The following is a 15,962-nucleotide window of genomic DNA, read 5'->3' as shown; positions in this document are numbered from 1 at the left end:
TAGATCATAGCAAATTGACGAACATATGCAAATCGAAATTAAATACAGACAAAAACATTAAAATGAAAAGAATTTGCATTTTACTTGTGTTTGCCTTAAATAATTGTAAATAATAATATAATGTAAATTAAATATACACCATTTCATGAGAAACAAACATTTATATTTAATAATTAATGTTATAAAGTTTAATAAGGGGCTCAAATTTCACCCACTTCCCCAATTATAAATTTTGAACTTTTTCATTCTTTTATTTATTTATCTGTCTGTTTATCCCTGTCCGTTTATTCATAAAATATATTTGTGAACTAAATGTGGTGGTCCTATAGAGGACAGTGTTACTGTTGTTTTTAGCTCCAAGAAGACATTCATATCTATCTCTTTATACACATATCTATATGCTTATTGAATTTAAAATTTTGAAAATATGGTTTCTTGTATATTTGGAATCTCTGTCATCTAAACAGGGAAAAAAAATTTCAAAAAAGTTAAAAATTTTAAATGATGGGGGGGGCAAATTTTTCTTTTGCATATTCATAATCTCCAACATCTAAAACATAGGAATCCCCCCCCCCCAATTTTTTTTAAAATGCATTTTTCAAGGAGTGGTGCGAAACTGCATTAGCTCCATAAATCCCAATCTATGCTATGAAGACATCAACAAAGTAAATTTTGAAATCTCATTCATGTTCTTTTGTAATACCTTTGCCATGCCAAGAACAGACCCTGAGTTGGATCTGTGGTTTGAATTGGATTTGGTATTTGCATATCTGCTGTATCCTACAAACACATGATTCCTCAATGTGAACCCTTTGTTGTTGTACCTAGCCATTTCTGGCATCCAACAAGTTAATGTACCTAGGTTCTAATATCATAATGTAAAATCACCTTGTAATACGATATTCTTTAACTCTAGTTTAGTTATTAAGTTCAGGTAATATTTTTTGTTCTAACAAATATTAATACATACTTAAAATTTTACATCCTTGTGTGTGTGTGTGTATGTATATACGTATATGTGCATGTATGTATGTATGTATATATATATATATATATATATATATATATATATATATATATATATATATATATATACGCACATACACATTTATGTATCTATAAATATGTATATATATATATGTATGCATATATATTATATGTTTATATACATATATACATATGTACGTAAATATATATATATTTAAATATATACATATGTATACATACATGTTGTGTATGTGTACATAGTTGTGTGTGTGTACTTACCCCTGTAATCTATTTATGTATATTTGTTTTTTTTTTAGACGTTCCAGTTATATTATATCAACCAAGATTCATTGGAGTGGCAAGTAAGTAATTAGCAAGGGAGAAATAAATTTATTATCTAAACGATGATTACATTGACAGCTGTTAGCATTGATGAGAATAATAGAGATGTTGATGATGATGGTGATGATGATTTATGACAAGACAGTCTCAGGAGCGTGGCTGTGTGTTAAAGAAGCTTGCTTGCGATCATTGGTTTCAAGTTCAATCCGACTGTGCAGCACTTGGAGCAATTGTCATCTATTATGAGCCCCAGGCTGACCAATGCCTTGTGAGTGAAGTTGGTAGATAGAAACTATGTGGAAGCCTATTGTGTTCGTGTGGTGTGTTGTGTGTTTGTGTTTTGTCCTCCACTGCCTCTTCACAACCAGTGTTGGTTTGTTTACATCCCCGAAACTTAGTGGTTCAGCAAAGGGGGGGCTGACAGAATAAGTCACAGACTTTAAAGATAAGTATCCAATGACAGAAACTAATCAGAAATTGGAAGCCCTTTAACTGGTATGAAGTGCATCTCTGGCCCTTGTATTAAATTCCAAGTTCTTGATTCCATGTGTCGTGTGTAAAAAATTTGAAAAGAAATACAAAAAGAGTCTTCGATGATTTGCAACACTTTATTCATCCGCTAAATAAGTTTGTTCAATGAACCAGTTGGATGCATCTTGGAGATAACAGTCTGAAGATAACAGTCTGAAGATAACAGTCTTGGAGATAACAGTCTGCAGAAAATATACAAAGTCTGCTTCTCAACTCAGTCAAGATTTGGTTAGAAGTGCTTGGCAAACAGGAACAAAATGATGTGGCATAGTTTCCCGGCAGTCTCCCTCCTCTCTCTCTGAAAATTCCCACTTTACTGGGGAAAGCAGGGAAAATTCTTTTATTTATTGATAACTGGAAGCTCAAAATGGCATTGGATTTTGTTGTGCTGGTTGGTCTATCATACAATGTGATTAGATACAAAACTGTATCCCACGTGAAACTAGACCGATCCAAGAAATGGACTCAGTCAAGTATTACACCATCACATGACCAGTTTATGTGACCAATTGTTAGGAACATGCAGGACGAGCCAATTTCTGACTATTTAAGCCTAAACAATGCAACGGTTTATGATAACAGTCTCACTATAATCCCTAAACCTACAATAAAAACAGCTCGTTGAAACTATTACTAAAACAAATCCCTGTAATAGTGCAGTGTGAGATATGGTTGAATCACCAGATCTACTGTTCTAGATACACCATAAATCTACAACAAGGTGGCAAGCTGGCTGAAACGGTAGCATGCCAGGCGAAATGCTTAGCAGTATTTTGTCTGTCTTTACGTTTTGAGTTCAAATTCTGCCGAGGTCAACTTTTCCTTTCATCCTTTCGGGGTCAATAAATTAAGTACCAGTTGCGTACTGGAGTTGATCAAATTGACTGGTCCCCTCTCCCAAAATTTCGGGCCTTGTGCCTAGAGTAGAAAAGCCCATAAGTCTACAACAGAATTCAAGCATACACTTTGGCAGACAATAATTTTATGGGACTTGTCATGGCAGCCTGGATATTTCTCCACAGCTCTGATTATTTCTCGCATGCCTCTTGTTCATGTTGGTGTGGTTTTTGACGTGTTGTTGTTGCTGTTGTTGTTTAACCCCAAGATGATCTTGATCAAGCCTATCTATGATCCAGGGCTTTTCAGTTGTTACAGCCACTTTTTTTTTTTTTACTATGAACTACATTATCTTATGTGCTCTGCCTTTTCTTTAGAGATTAAGGTGTGATTCAAGAGGAGATGTAGTTGTTATTTATTGCAGATCAAGCCCCATAAAATCTCCCTTTCATACATAAAGATACTAAAAGAGTAGTTGTGGACTCTCCCTTGTAGCAGATTAACCCTTTAGCATTTAACCCATTAAGTCCCACTGTCCTATAAATAGGACACTAAATGAGAACATTCAATAAGCTATATCACATTGTTTCAGTGTCCTATTTATAAGACACTGAGTATTTTCATTTCTGCTTGAAGTAAAGGAGTTTTAATAATTGTTTTTTTTTTTCACTTTAACCTATTTTCAATCATCTGTAAAAATTTAAAAGTAATATTCAGAAATTTAAGTACTCTGGGACTTAATGGGTTAATCTGGCCATATCCAGCCCAGATATTGTATCTGTTTTTATGTTGAAACAGGACAGATCCAGCTTCTCACTCCTACCCTACAATGCCATTCTAAAAATGAACATTCACATCTTTGAAATCTTGAAGCTACAAGAATATAATTGGTTTTTTAAAATGTGGATGAATAAACATTACATGTGACAAATTAATCTGAATGCTAAAGGATTAGACTGGCCATATCCAGCCTGAGCATGAATGTGTGTGTGTGTTTGTCTTTGTATATGTGTGTGTGTATTTGTCTATGTGTGTGTGTGCTTGAGTGTGTCTTTACATTGAAACTACTTGGGCAGCAATGGCATTATTTATGTTCCCTATAACCAAAACCTCCCACCCAGACAAGGTCTAAAGTACTTTACTTGGAAAGCAAGTAAACATTGGAATCAGGACAAGGTGACCATAGCATTCTGCCTCACGTCTCATCCAACACAAGAATGCAAAGAAAAAGCAAACATAAAAACAATGAAGATGATCATGATGATGTTGATGATGATCTTGATGATGGCAATCTGTATACATGTGTGTGTATGTGATGCACTGCTTTACCTTCTTTCCTTCCTTTTCTTCTTCTTCCTCTTCTTTCTTTCCTTATAATTCCATTCACAGCAAGCTTTAGAGAAACATTAAATCTCTTGATCCACTTAATATAGTATAATAAGGACAAATCCACTTAATGGAGCCAATTCCTTTCTCCAGTTTGTTGATTACAGCTGGAAATCACGGCAGATATGGCAATTGAAGTGGAAACTGAACCTGTATCGTCACTAATGCCATTTTACTGACCCACTTTCACTTACATAATAAAAATGTGGCTCAGAGCTTTCATCTTAGAAATCCTTTATTGATTATATAGGAGCAGGCATGGCTCTATAGTAAGAAGTTTGTGTCTCAACCACATGGTTCCAGGTTCAATCCCACTACATGGAAACTTGGGCAAGTGTCTTCTACTGTAGCTTCAGGCCAACGAAAGCATTGTGAGTGGATTTGGTAGATAAAAACTGAAAGAAGCCCATCGTGTGTGTGTGTGTGTGTGTGTGTGTCTTTGTCTCCCACACACTGCTTAACAACTGGTATTGGTGTGTTTATGTCCCTATAACTTAGTGGTTTGGCAAAAGTGACTGATAGATTAAGTATCAGACTTCAAAAAAAAAAAAGTTCAGAAGTACTGGAGTCAGTTCTTTTCACAAACAATTCTTCATGGTGGTGCCCCAGCATGGCCACAGTTTAATGACTGAAACAAGTAAAAGACAAAAAGACAAGGAGTATAATGTTTCCATTCCTTATACTGAAACCTTTACTTCTACATAGATCCAGAGAATGACAGAACCAATAAACTAAGCCATCTTTAATTAAACAACCTTACCAGGAACAAATTGGAACATTTGTGACAGAATTCAGACCATCAAACTTTAGACAGTGTTCTATCAATTTGGTCAGTAATAATTATCCAAATGCTTGTGCTTTAATATAAATACATGAAACCTGTTTGTTCACATGAAACCAATTATCAATTCTGTTCTCTCTTCTGTTTTCTCCAGTCGTGCCGAAACAGAGAAAGGCCTCTCTCGTAAACATATCATTGAAGGTAGAGAACTGCTTCTTTTATTTTTTTTATAAACCAATCTTATAATTCTTATGACATAATATTTTTTAATTAAATCACGTAGGCCTTTATGTGTATACACACACACACACACACACACACACACACACACACACACACACTCATACATACACTCGCATGGTCATTTAACTAGATACACAATTAGAAACACACATCCAGGCAAATACCCACATACATATACATACACATACATGCAGAAGCAAACATGGAAAGCTTCCTAAAAAAAAGTAGCAGGAAATTAAATCGGGATCCAAGATTACTGGTTGGAATCAAAGACAGTTGATTTAATCAAACAATACAAAATCTAATTTAGTGATGTATGAACAACAACAACATTAAAAAATAATATAACAATACATAAAACAACAGCAAAATACAATGCAAACAATAACAGAAAGAAAAAAAATAACAATTGCAACTTGCTGAAACTGTCCCCATAAAATTGATTAACTCTACTTTAATAAAAGAACACAGATTTGTGAGGACGAGTTCTGGTTGTTGATTAAACCTTGGTATATAACTGGTATTCATTTTATAAAATCATGGAGGGATGGTAGGTAAATTTGATGCTAGGTACATATGAACTTTAAGCATAAACTGCAGAAAATTTGCCTTAGTGGGACTCTCTGCTGTAGCTACTGGACCCACTATTATTTAGTATACACACAACAAAAAATGCAAGAGATAAAGAAAATGTGATGTGGGAGGAACACATTTACAAATATGAATGGAGAAAGGGAAAGATGTTATAGCATATGTAGAATGATGTATTAAGATTTTAAACGTACAAACACACGGACATACATACACATGCATATGTGTATACATGCATACATTTGAATGGAAAAAAATTACATATAGTAATTGAAATGAATTGTAATTAAAGGTTATAAAACATGAAAGAATATTGCTTAAATTGATTTAGGGTACTCCACGAGCTCCCTATTCACTTTATCATTCTACACATTGTGTGTGAGTGCAACTGAATGTACCAGTGAGCATTTTTAATGACATTTAGTGTTGAAAAACATCAACATCTTGAGGGTAATCTCTTTTAAGCTTAGTAGAATGGCTAAGTTTTAATTTAACAAATAATCTATCGTTTGCATGTTGTTTATATTCTAAATCTAATTGTTAATGTGTTGTATTCTAACTTCTTCAGAAAGACCATATCACCAGAGATGTAATAATTTTGCTACTAATTGATTATTTGATTTCTAAAGAATGGTGAATCTTAGTTCAAATGATCTCTTCATTGTTTTCATTATTTTCCCAAGATGGAATTTTGTTGTCGTTTGGAAAAACCTGTTTCTCCTCCTTGCCTGTTTATTTTGATTTATGTTGGATCTTCTATTTCTGTGATTTTCTTCCTTTTTCTTTTTTTTACTTTTCATATTTTCACCAGATGTTGGTAAATTTTCATCTGTAATTATTATTTTGCCTCATTGCACCATGAAGATTTGGTATTACAGGTTGACACTGTAAGATGAGATCTTTGCTCATCTATTCTTGACAATGCTCTTCAAGGTATTTCATTTGCCATCTTCAGATGGTCTGGAAACTGAAGTCTGTTTTCTTTTCTGTTTCACTTGATCTCCTTTTTTTTTTTTTTGTTCTAAATCATTCCAGTTCTTTTGGTAATCCAATTCTGAGGTTAATTTTACTCAGACAGACATTGCAACCAGGTTTTCTGCCCTGTATCCCTGTATCATTAATTTCATATCTTTTATTTCAGTTCCTTCCATGGGGCTCAGTTCTAGTATGATTTTGTATCTTTTGAGTGTCATCAGAATTTGTGAATCCATTTTCATGCTCACTGACCACAGGTCACCGTTTGTTTAATCCTGCTTTGACCACTCTCCCATACAGTAATGTAAAAAGTAACAACTAAACACAGATCTATATTGTTTCAAATGTCCCTGATTGTCACTCTTGTGTTTCTGTGACCCTGACCTAGGGTCACAGATGTGAAAGCTATGACTGACAACTTTGCCCCATGTTTTTAGCTGTCTTTAGTGTTACATCTGCTTCAAATAGTACCCGTAGCTTTTTTCTTTCTCTATTGAGAATATTTCTCCTGTTTTTTTCCTGAAAAACCTTTGGTACCACAAGACACGAGAGATTTAATCTACTTCCATCCTCTTAGTAGTAGAGATATACGAGGCAGTGCTAAAATGTTCCTGGCTTTGAGTAAAAGAAAATGCTGCAGGATCAAGGATCAGTTAATTATGATTTTATTCAACATATCCCCTCCTCTTCTCAGATTCACACGCTTATTGCAGCAGTCCTTCAGTATTTTTAAGTCCTGTAAAAAAACTCAGAAATTTGGGCCTCAAACCAGACCTTCCACAAAACCCTTAAAGACAACAACTTTTCGGTACCCCCTTGTATGACATTTTTCTCTTCTCTCTCTCTCCTGGATTAACTCTGGTGGCAAAGAAATGTGGTCCAGTTTTACAGTATTCTCTCACCTCCATTTTTTTCTGGTAACTGATTGATTTAAGAATTCCTTTCATTCATTTAATATTAAAGGAAGCTTTGACTTACGAATGCAGTCTTTGAAATCATGTAAGAGATGTTATTGCTGTTGTTGCCACTAGCCCTTTCCTCAAAACTACTTTCCTTTGTTCATTTGTTTGCCATTTTGTGGTTTAGTCTTGAAGCATAATTACATATGATAGCCAGTTTAAATGTGAAGATGTAATGGGTGCAAATAAATTCATAAAAGTTTGTGAAGCAAACATTTTATCTTTTTTTTGTTGTTGTCAACCCCCTCATTGTCCAAGAACAGGCTGACTTTAGGCAGTTATTGAATAATAATAGTAATACTCAAGAATAGGTTGTCTTTAGGCTGTTATTGAATAATACTAATAATAATAATAATAATAATAATAATAATAATAACAATAATATCCAAGAACAGGCTGTCTTTAGGCAGCTATTAAATAATATTAATAATAATAATAAGAAGAATTTATTTTCCAGTGGGTATTTGATGGAGATATTGCAAGAAGAGTTTACCATTTTGTGGGGGTTTACTACTACTACTAATAATAATAATAATAATAATGATGATGATAATGACGATAGACTCTCCCATCAAAGACGACATATGAGCTGCACAAATCCTTTGTCTATTGTGATCAAATGTTTGTGCTGCACATTGGTTCACTCTCTCCATCGAAGCAACATTTGAACAGGTGCACAAGTGTACCTGCATCAGGTGTTGAAGTGATCATAAAGCGACATATGATGAAGTGTTTTGCTGAAAAAACACAACGAACTACCCGGTCTAGGAATTGAAATCACGATCTAGCGATCATACATGCAACACCCTAATTACTAAGCTGTGCACCATCACTAATAATGATGTTAATAATAATAATGAAAATGATAATAACAGTAATAATAATAATAATGTCATTCTTTCCTTTCCCACAGGTTTGAAAGGATCACTAGATCGTCTGCAGCTATCATATGTTGATATAGTTTTCGCCAATAAACCCAGTGCACAAACACCAATGGAAGGTAAGTAATGTGATATAGTAAGAGCTCAATTTAAATATACCTCAACCCTATCCTATATGCAATATTTGATGCCAAATAAAACACATATTAAGGCAGCAAGCTGGGCGAAATTCTTAGTGGTATTTCGTCTGTCTTCATGTTCTGAGTTCAAATTCCACCGAGGTCGACTTTGCCTTTCATCCTTTCAGGGTCAATAAATTGAGTACCAGTTGCATACTGGGGTCGATCTAATTGACTGGCCCCCTCCCCCAAAATTTCAGGCCTTGTGCTTAAAGAATAAGTTCTGGAGTCTATTTGCTCAACTAAAGGCGATGCTCCAGCATGGCTACAGTCAAATTACTGAAACAAATAAAAGAATATATATATAGATATCTATCTATCTATATATATACATACATACATATATATATATAGCACAACAAGCCAGAGGTGGTACCCTAAATTATTAATATCTCACCTACATTGCATGTCATTCATCTTATGTAATTATTCTTTTACTTCTTAAAAAATACAAACAGAAAATAAAGTTAAAAATAGAACTGATAAAAAAAATAACTCCAGGATGTAATTCGAGAAGAGAAAGAACTAAATTTTCAGAAAGAAAACAGATAAAAGAATAAATTTTATCCTGTACTTCCACCAGCTGTCATTAACTGTTTTCATATCTTCAAAGAACGATCTCAAGAAAACATGAACGTCTTCTTCTGCAACATAATGTTTCCCCAGACTTTGTCTCATTCTGAGATAAACAAATAATGTTTACCTGACTTATATAACTATTATTAATCCGTTAAAGCTTTTTACCCCATCTCTTCTCAGTACACTGACTGCCAAAAATATAGCATACGCTTTGGCTTGCTGATTCATCAATTTTATATTAACTGCTTTGAATTCTTTAGAATTTAGAATAGAAGAGTCGACTTCCGTTGTGTGTTTGTGTGTGTTTGTGTGTGCAGGTATATATTTATACAGTGTATGTATGAGACACAGATAAAATTATTGCATAATGAAATATTTAAGTTGTCTTTACTTGAAGAATGTGTATCCAGATACATGACAGACATACAGATATACAGGGTGGCCCAAAAGTAGGTTTACAGTTATTCAACTATCTCTTTTGCATTTATATATTAACAGTTTAGATCTTAATTGTAAAAACATATGAAACCATTATTCTATGCTAATTTAGTTAATTTAGTCAAGCTCCCTTTTCAGTTTGTAAGATAGAAATTTGAATATAATAAAATGTTTCAAAAGATATTTAAAGAGCCTACGTAATAACTCTAAACCTACTTTTCGGCCACAGAGTCAAAAGCAAGAAGGAGTCTTATTCAACAGCTATTTAATGACCTCAACAGAATATATCAAATAGTTGAGGTAATGTTCCAACAGGAATATAAAGTGCCTACAGTAAACCTACTTTTAAGCCACCGTGTAGAATATTAAAAAGAACATACTTTTCCAGGTAACCTCGTCCCTTTCTGAACTTTCCAGAAACTCCTCCAATTTTTCCAGGAAGCCTCCTTCTCTCCCTGGAAATTTCCTGGAAGTCCTAGGACTTTTCCAGGAAGTCTCCTCCACATCCTCGGAACTTTCCCAGTTTCTCTTTTCTATCCCAAATCATTCTAACAGATCTGTTGTGCTTACATTTTAGTGAGTCTTCACTGGTAAATTCCACCAGTATTCCCTTTTTATGTATGTGGGAAGGTGCATGGCTAAGTGGTTAGAGTAATTGGTTCGCAATCATAAAATCATGAGTTCAATTCCCAGCAATACATTGTGTCCTTGAGCTAGACACTTTATTTCACGTTGCTCCAGACTCAGCTGGCAAAATTGAGTTGTACCTGTAATTCGAAGGGGCCAGCTTTATCACTTTCTGTATTACACTAGATCTCTCAGAGAACTATGTTAAGGGTACACATGTCTGTGGAATACTCAGCCACTTGCACATTAATTTCATGAGCAGACTGTTCTGTTGATTAGATCGAGACCTTTGCCATGACCAACGGAGTACCAGTTATGTATACGTAAGTATATATGTATGTATGCGTGTGTGTGTGTGACATAGCATTTACGTTTCTCTCCAGAAATATATCTGCGACAGACAGTAATGGGTCATCTGTTGTCTTTATGCATTTCAAGATGTGTTGCAGAAAAAAATCTCATACTTAAAAAGCAGTTAAGGTTTAGCAACAGGAAGAGCATCCAGTTCTAAAACAATGCCTTAATAATTTATTCATTTAACGCAGAGTAGTATAGAGACAGATGAGTGTGTGTGTGTGTGTGTGTGTTTGAATGCATTGATATATACATGCATACGCATGTATATATACATATACAGACACACACATTTACATACATACATGTGGTAAGAAGCTTGCTTCCCAACCACATGGTTCCAAGTTCTCTCCCACTGCATTGCACCTCAGGCCAGCCTTGAGAGTGGATTTGGTAGACAGAAACTGAAAGAAGCCTATCATGTGTGTGTGTGTGTGTGTGTGCATACGCCTTTCTGTCTGTGTCTGTCCCCCACCACTGCTTGACAATCAATGTTGGAGTGTCTACATCCCCACAACTTAGTAGTTCAGCAATAGAGACTGATAGAATAAGTATTTGGCTTAAAATAAAAAGTACTGGAGTTGATCCAATCAAATAAAAATTCTCCAAGGCAGTGCTATAGCATGGCCATGACCTAATGACTAAAACAAGTTAAAGACAAAAAATAAAAAATATATAGGTGCAGGAGTGGCTGTGTGGTAAGTAGCTTGCTTACCAGCCACATAGTTCCAGGTTCAGTCCCACTACGTGACACCTTGGGCAAGTGTCTTCTACTATAGCCTCAGGCCGACCAAAGCCTTGTGAGTGGATTTGGTAGACGGAAACTGAAAGAAGCCTATCGTATATATTTATATATATGTGTATGTGTGTGTGTGTATATGTTTGTGTGCCTGTGTTTGTCCCCCACCCCACCATCACTTGACAACCGAAGGTGGTGTGTTTAAGTTCCCGTAACTTAGCCGTTCGGCAAACGAGAGTCCGATAGAATAAGTACTAGGCTTACAAAGAATAAGTCCTGGGGTTAATTTGCTCGATTAAAGGTGGTGCTCCAGCATGGCTGCAGTCGAATGACTGAAATGAATAAAAGAATAAAAAGATATACCAACACAAACACACACACATATCCACACAAATGTTTTGGCTAACATTCAAGAATGCAGAGTAGCAAACTGCTTGTTAATTTTCCAGTTGAAATGGCAAGACGAAAGTATACTACTGTCCTAGGCGCTATCTAATTTAAAATTATGGCTAGGATAGTGTTGAGTTCCTTGCCCAAGGTCATAGCATATAACCATTAACAAGATTTAAAATTCCTCTCTGTTTGCCAGTAATCTGATGCCTTAACTAGTTTGCCAAGCATATGTTAAGTTGACTGTGTGCATTTAAGCACTTATTGATACTTGGGTATATATATATATATATACATTTATTACAGAATAAAGAATGGCACATTTGGTAAAAAGCCAAATATGCTATATGTTTCAGAGGAATTTGAAATATAGTAATTTGATGATCTGAGTTCAGTTCTTTCTGGAGTTAAAATGACTTTCAAAACCAATGAATGCTACATCTATCTTGTATGGTATTTAATATACACTCATTCAAGGCAGAATCGTTAGCACACTGGGTGGGGTGCTTAGCAGTGTTTTGTCTGTCTTTGTGTTCTGAGTTCAAATTCCACTAAAGTCAACTTTCATCTCTTCAGGGCTGATAAAATAAGTACCTGTTGAGTACTGGGGTTGATGTAATTGACTTACTCCATCCCCTGAAATTGCTGGCCTTCTACCACAATTTGAAATCAATATATGCTCACCAGTGCTGGGTCGTTGTCAGTGCTGCCTGACTGGCTACCGTGCCAGTGGCACGTAAAAAGCACCACTCAAGCGTGGTTGATGCTAGTACTGCCTGACTGTCCCTCATACCAGTGGCACGTAAAAAGCACCCACTACACCCTCAGAGTGGTTGGCATTAGGAAGGGCAGCCAGCTGTAGAAACCTTGCCAGATCAGACCGGAGCCTGGCACAGCCTTCTGGCTTGCCAATCCTCAGTCAAACCACCGAACCCTGGCCAGCATGGAGAGCAGTCATTAAATGACAATGATTATGATGAAGACGATGATGATCACTATCATTCAAATGCATACCACTGGCCTCTCTCTCCCAACCACATGGTCCTGGGTTTAGTTCCAATGTGTGACACCTTGAGCAAATGTTTTCTACTATAGCCTCAGGCTTTTGTGAGTGGATTCAGCAGAGGAAAACACACACACACACACACACACACTTTCTATATTTGCACCACCCCCACTGCTTGACAACTGGTGTTGGTGTGTTTATGTCCTCATTACTTAGCAGTTCAGCAAAAAAACTGAGCCGAGTACCAGGTTTAAAAAAAAAAGTACAGGGATCAATTCATTCAACCAAAATTCCACAAGGTGGCGCCCCATAGAAGAGAAAGACACAAGCATACTTACATACATGATTGCATGCACACAAGTATACAAACATTAAATAAATGAATGTATTTACATGGCTACATCTCATACTCAGCTGGTTTACACCAAAAAGCTCACATTCTAAATGTTTGCAAACTACATTTACAGAAATATGCAAACAATTGGCAGAATGTGGAGGTAATTAAGTTGTAAAAATATCACCCTCTTAATGTCAAGAACCTCTTAGTCTGCCATCCAGCAACTGGTTTTGTAGAAATAAGCAAACTGCCTGCTGATCTAAGACATAAAACTATTTAGAGTGAAGAATATCTTTGATACATGAGTTATATATACTCAGTGATGTAGAATCACAGCTAGCTGAATCAATATAGTGTTAAGGGCTATTAAAGGACAGGTCACAAGATCATATTTAATTAATGTCCACACCAAGATACTTAATTACCACTGGTTCAGTTCATTCATTTGTAAATAGGTATTACAAGTATTCTTTCATTTATTCTTTTGCTTGTTTCAGCCATTTGACTGTGGCCATGATGGAGCACTGGCTTTTAGTCGAGCAAATCAACTCCACGACTTATTCTTTGTAAGCGTAGTACTTATTCTATCTGTCTTTTTTGCCAAACTGCTAAGTTACGGTGACATAAACACACCAGCATCGGTTGTAAAGTGATGTTAGGATGACAAACACAGACACACAAGCACATATATATATACACGACGGGCCTCTTTCAGTTTCCGTCTACCAAATCCACTCACAAGGCTTTGGTTGATCTGAGGCTATGGTAGAAGACACTAGCCTAAGGTGCCATGCAGTGGGACTGAACCCAGAACCATGTGGTTGGTAAACAAGCTACTTACCACACAGCCACTCCCGTTCATCTTTTCTGTAAAAAGCAAGAACCCTATGCAAATGCGTTGGTTGCCATGGAGACCTCAGGTGTTTTTGGACCTCGCACTGACTATTTCCTCTGAAAAGTTAGGATATCTGTGGCCCACCTGAGAAATGAGTCTTGCAAGGTGGGGTGGCTGCTGCAGCAAGTGTCATTGACCATTCACTGTGACAATACCATTGTGTTCATGTCTAGGGGTGCACCATTTGTTCCAGGGTGTGTAACCCCATTAGTCTCTACCCTTATCTGCTGCTTAGTTTCCCTGTGTTTTCCTCTTCCTTTCTTTCTGATTTAATGCTCCTGTAAATAAAACTTTTAGTCATATCTAAAAAAAATGAAACATTAGATGTTAAGGGAGCTGAATTCTCTCCTATAATATCGGAGGTGACAATGAGAAGTTTACTTTTTCACTCAGACCAGGGCTTTCCAGACATTCTAAATCAGTTTGTCATTGGGTCAGTCTGTAGATTGGACTTCCAGTTGTGTGTGAGAGCTAGAGTGCAGTGGTTTAGCAAGGTTTGTTGTTAAAAGGTGGACAGAGGTTTTAGGTGTGGTTGAATGTGAGGTAGAAGGATGGATGAAGTGAATATGTGGAGCTGTAGAAGTTGGTTCATGTTGGAAAAAAAAAAACTACTGGAGGAGGAAGAAGAAGAGGAAAACCAGCCAGATGGACAAGAAGAGCATTTGAATGGCTGAAACAACAACGTGTTCATGAAGTACTGTTGATGATGAACTTCCAGGATTAGTAGCGAGGGACATTACTGTTGATATTTTCATGTGAAACTCTTAACACATGACCATACACCATAAAGTGAATAGCTTATTCACTTAAACTCTGTGTGTGTATGTGAGAGCAGATAAATAGTGCAGTGTGCATGACACCCATGCCAACGTCGTCTTCTTCATTGGAAACGAAACTCGGCTTGCGAAGACTTATTGGGGCAAGCAAAAGTGAAACCGTCAATGGCACCTGTGCCCAGCATCGCCTTCCTGGCACTTGTGCCAGATGGCACATGTAAAGACATTCGAGCGAGATCATTGCCAGTGCTGCCAAACTGGCTCTTGTGCGGGTGGCACGTAAAATACACCATTTTGAGCGTGGCCGTTGCCAGTGCTGCCTGACTGGCCTTCGTGCATGTGGCACGTAAAAGTACCTACTACACTCTCGGAGTGGTTGGCGTTAGGAAGGGCATCCAGCTGTAGAAACTCTGCCAAATAAGATTGGAGCCTGGTGTAGCCATCTAGTTTCACCAGTCCTCAGTCAAATCGTCCAACCCATGCTAACATGGAAAGCAGACGTTAAACACCGATGATGACGATGATGATGATACATATATATGTGTGTGTGTCTGTGTGTGTGTATGCAAATACATACCAAAATTGTGTAATCATTTGTGTGTATGTATATATATATATATATATATATATATATATATATATATATAATATATATATATATATATATATATATATATATATATATATATATATATATATATATATTTATATAATATATATATGTATATGTACATACATGTATTACCTGTATCTTTGAGTTTGGTTGAATCCAATACCCTTCATAACCTTATTTATGTATATTTATATATATATATTTATATGTATATTTATATACATGTGTGTGTGTGTGTTTATGTGTGTGTCTGTGTGTGAATAATAAGAAAATGGAGACATTGAAGTTTATTATCAGCAAAAAATCAACCCTTGTCCCTTACAGCTGTTTCAATTAAGCTTATTAAAATCATATTTCTGAGCTGATTTTTTGTTAATACAATCTTATTAACTGCAATATCTCCATTTTCTTATTCATATATATATATATATATATATATATATATATACACACGCACACACATACACACACACACAAATATATATATATATATATATATATATATATATATATATA

The 15,962-nt window shown here is 35.8% G+C and overlaps 1 protein-coding gene across 4 annotated transcripts in view; it reads left to right on the top strand.

Annotated features, from left to right (window-relative positions):
* LOC106880139 (voltage-gated potassium channel subunit beta-2) overlaps positions 1-15,962 on the top strand; it is a 153,501-nt gene that overhangs the window by 81,834 nt on the left and 55,705 nt on the right. For all 4 annotated transcript variants that reach the window (XM_052972030.1, XM_052972029.1, XM_052972031.1 and 1 more), the window contains 3 exons: positions 1,305-1,349; positions 5,019-5,065; positions 8,546-8,632. In XM_052972030.1, the coding sequence (XP_052827990.1) occupies positions 1,305-1,349; positions 5,019-5,065; positions 8,546-8,632 (179 nt within the window). The remainder of the gene's footprint in view (positions 1-1,304; positions 1,350-5,018; positions 5,066-8,545; positions 8,633-15,962) is intronic.

Source organism: Octopus bimaculoides, chromosome 12, assembly GCF_001194135.2.
Source record: "Octopus bimaculoides isolate UCB-OBI-ISO-001 chromosome 12, ASM119413v2, whole genome shotgun sequence".
NCBI classification, from domain to species: domain Eukaryota; kingdom Metazoa; phylum Mollusca; class Cephalopoda; order Octopoda; family Octopodidae; genus Octopus; species Octopus bimaculoides.
The sequence above is the reverse complement of the archived record's forward strand: the minus strand, read 5'-3'. Positions and strand labels throughout refer to the sequence as shown.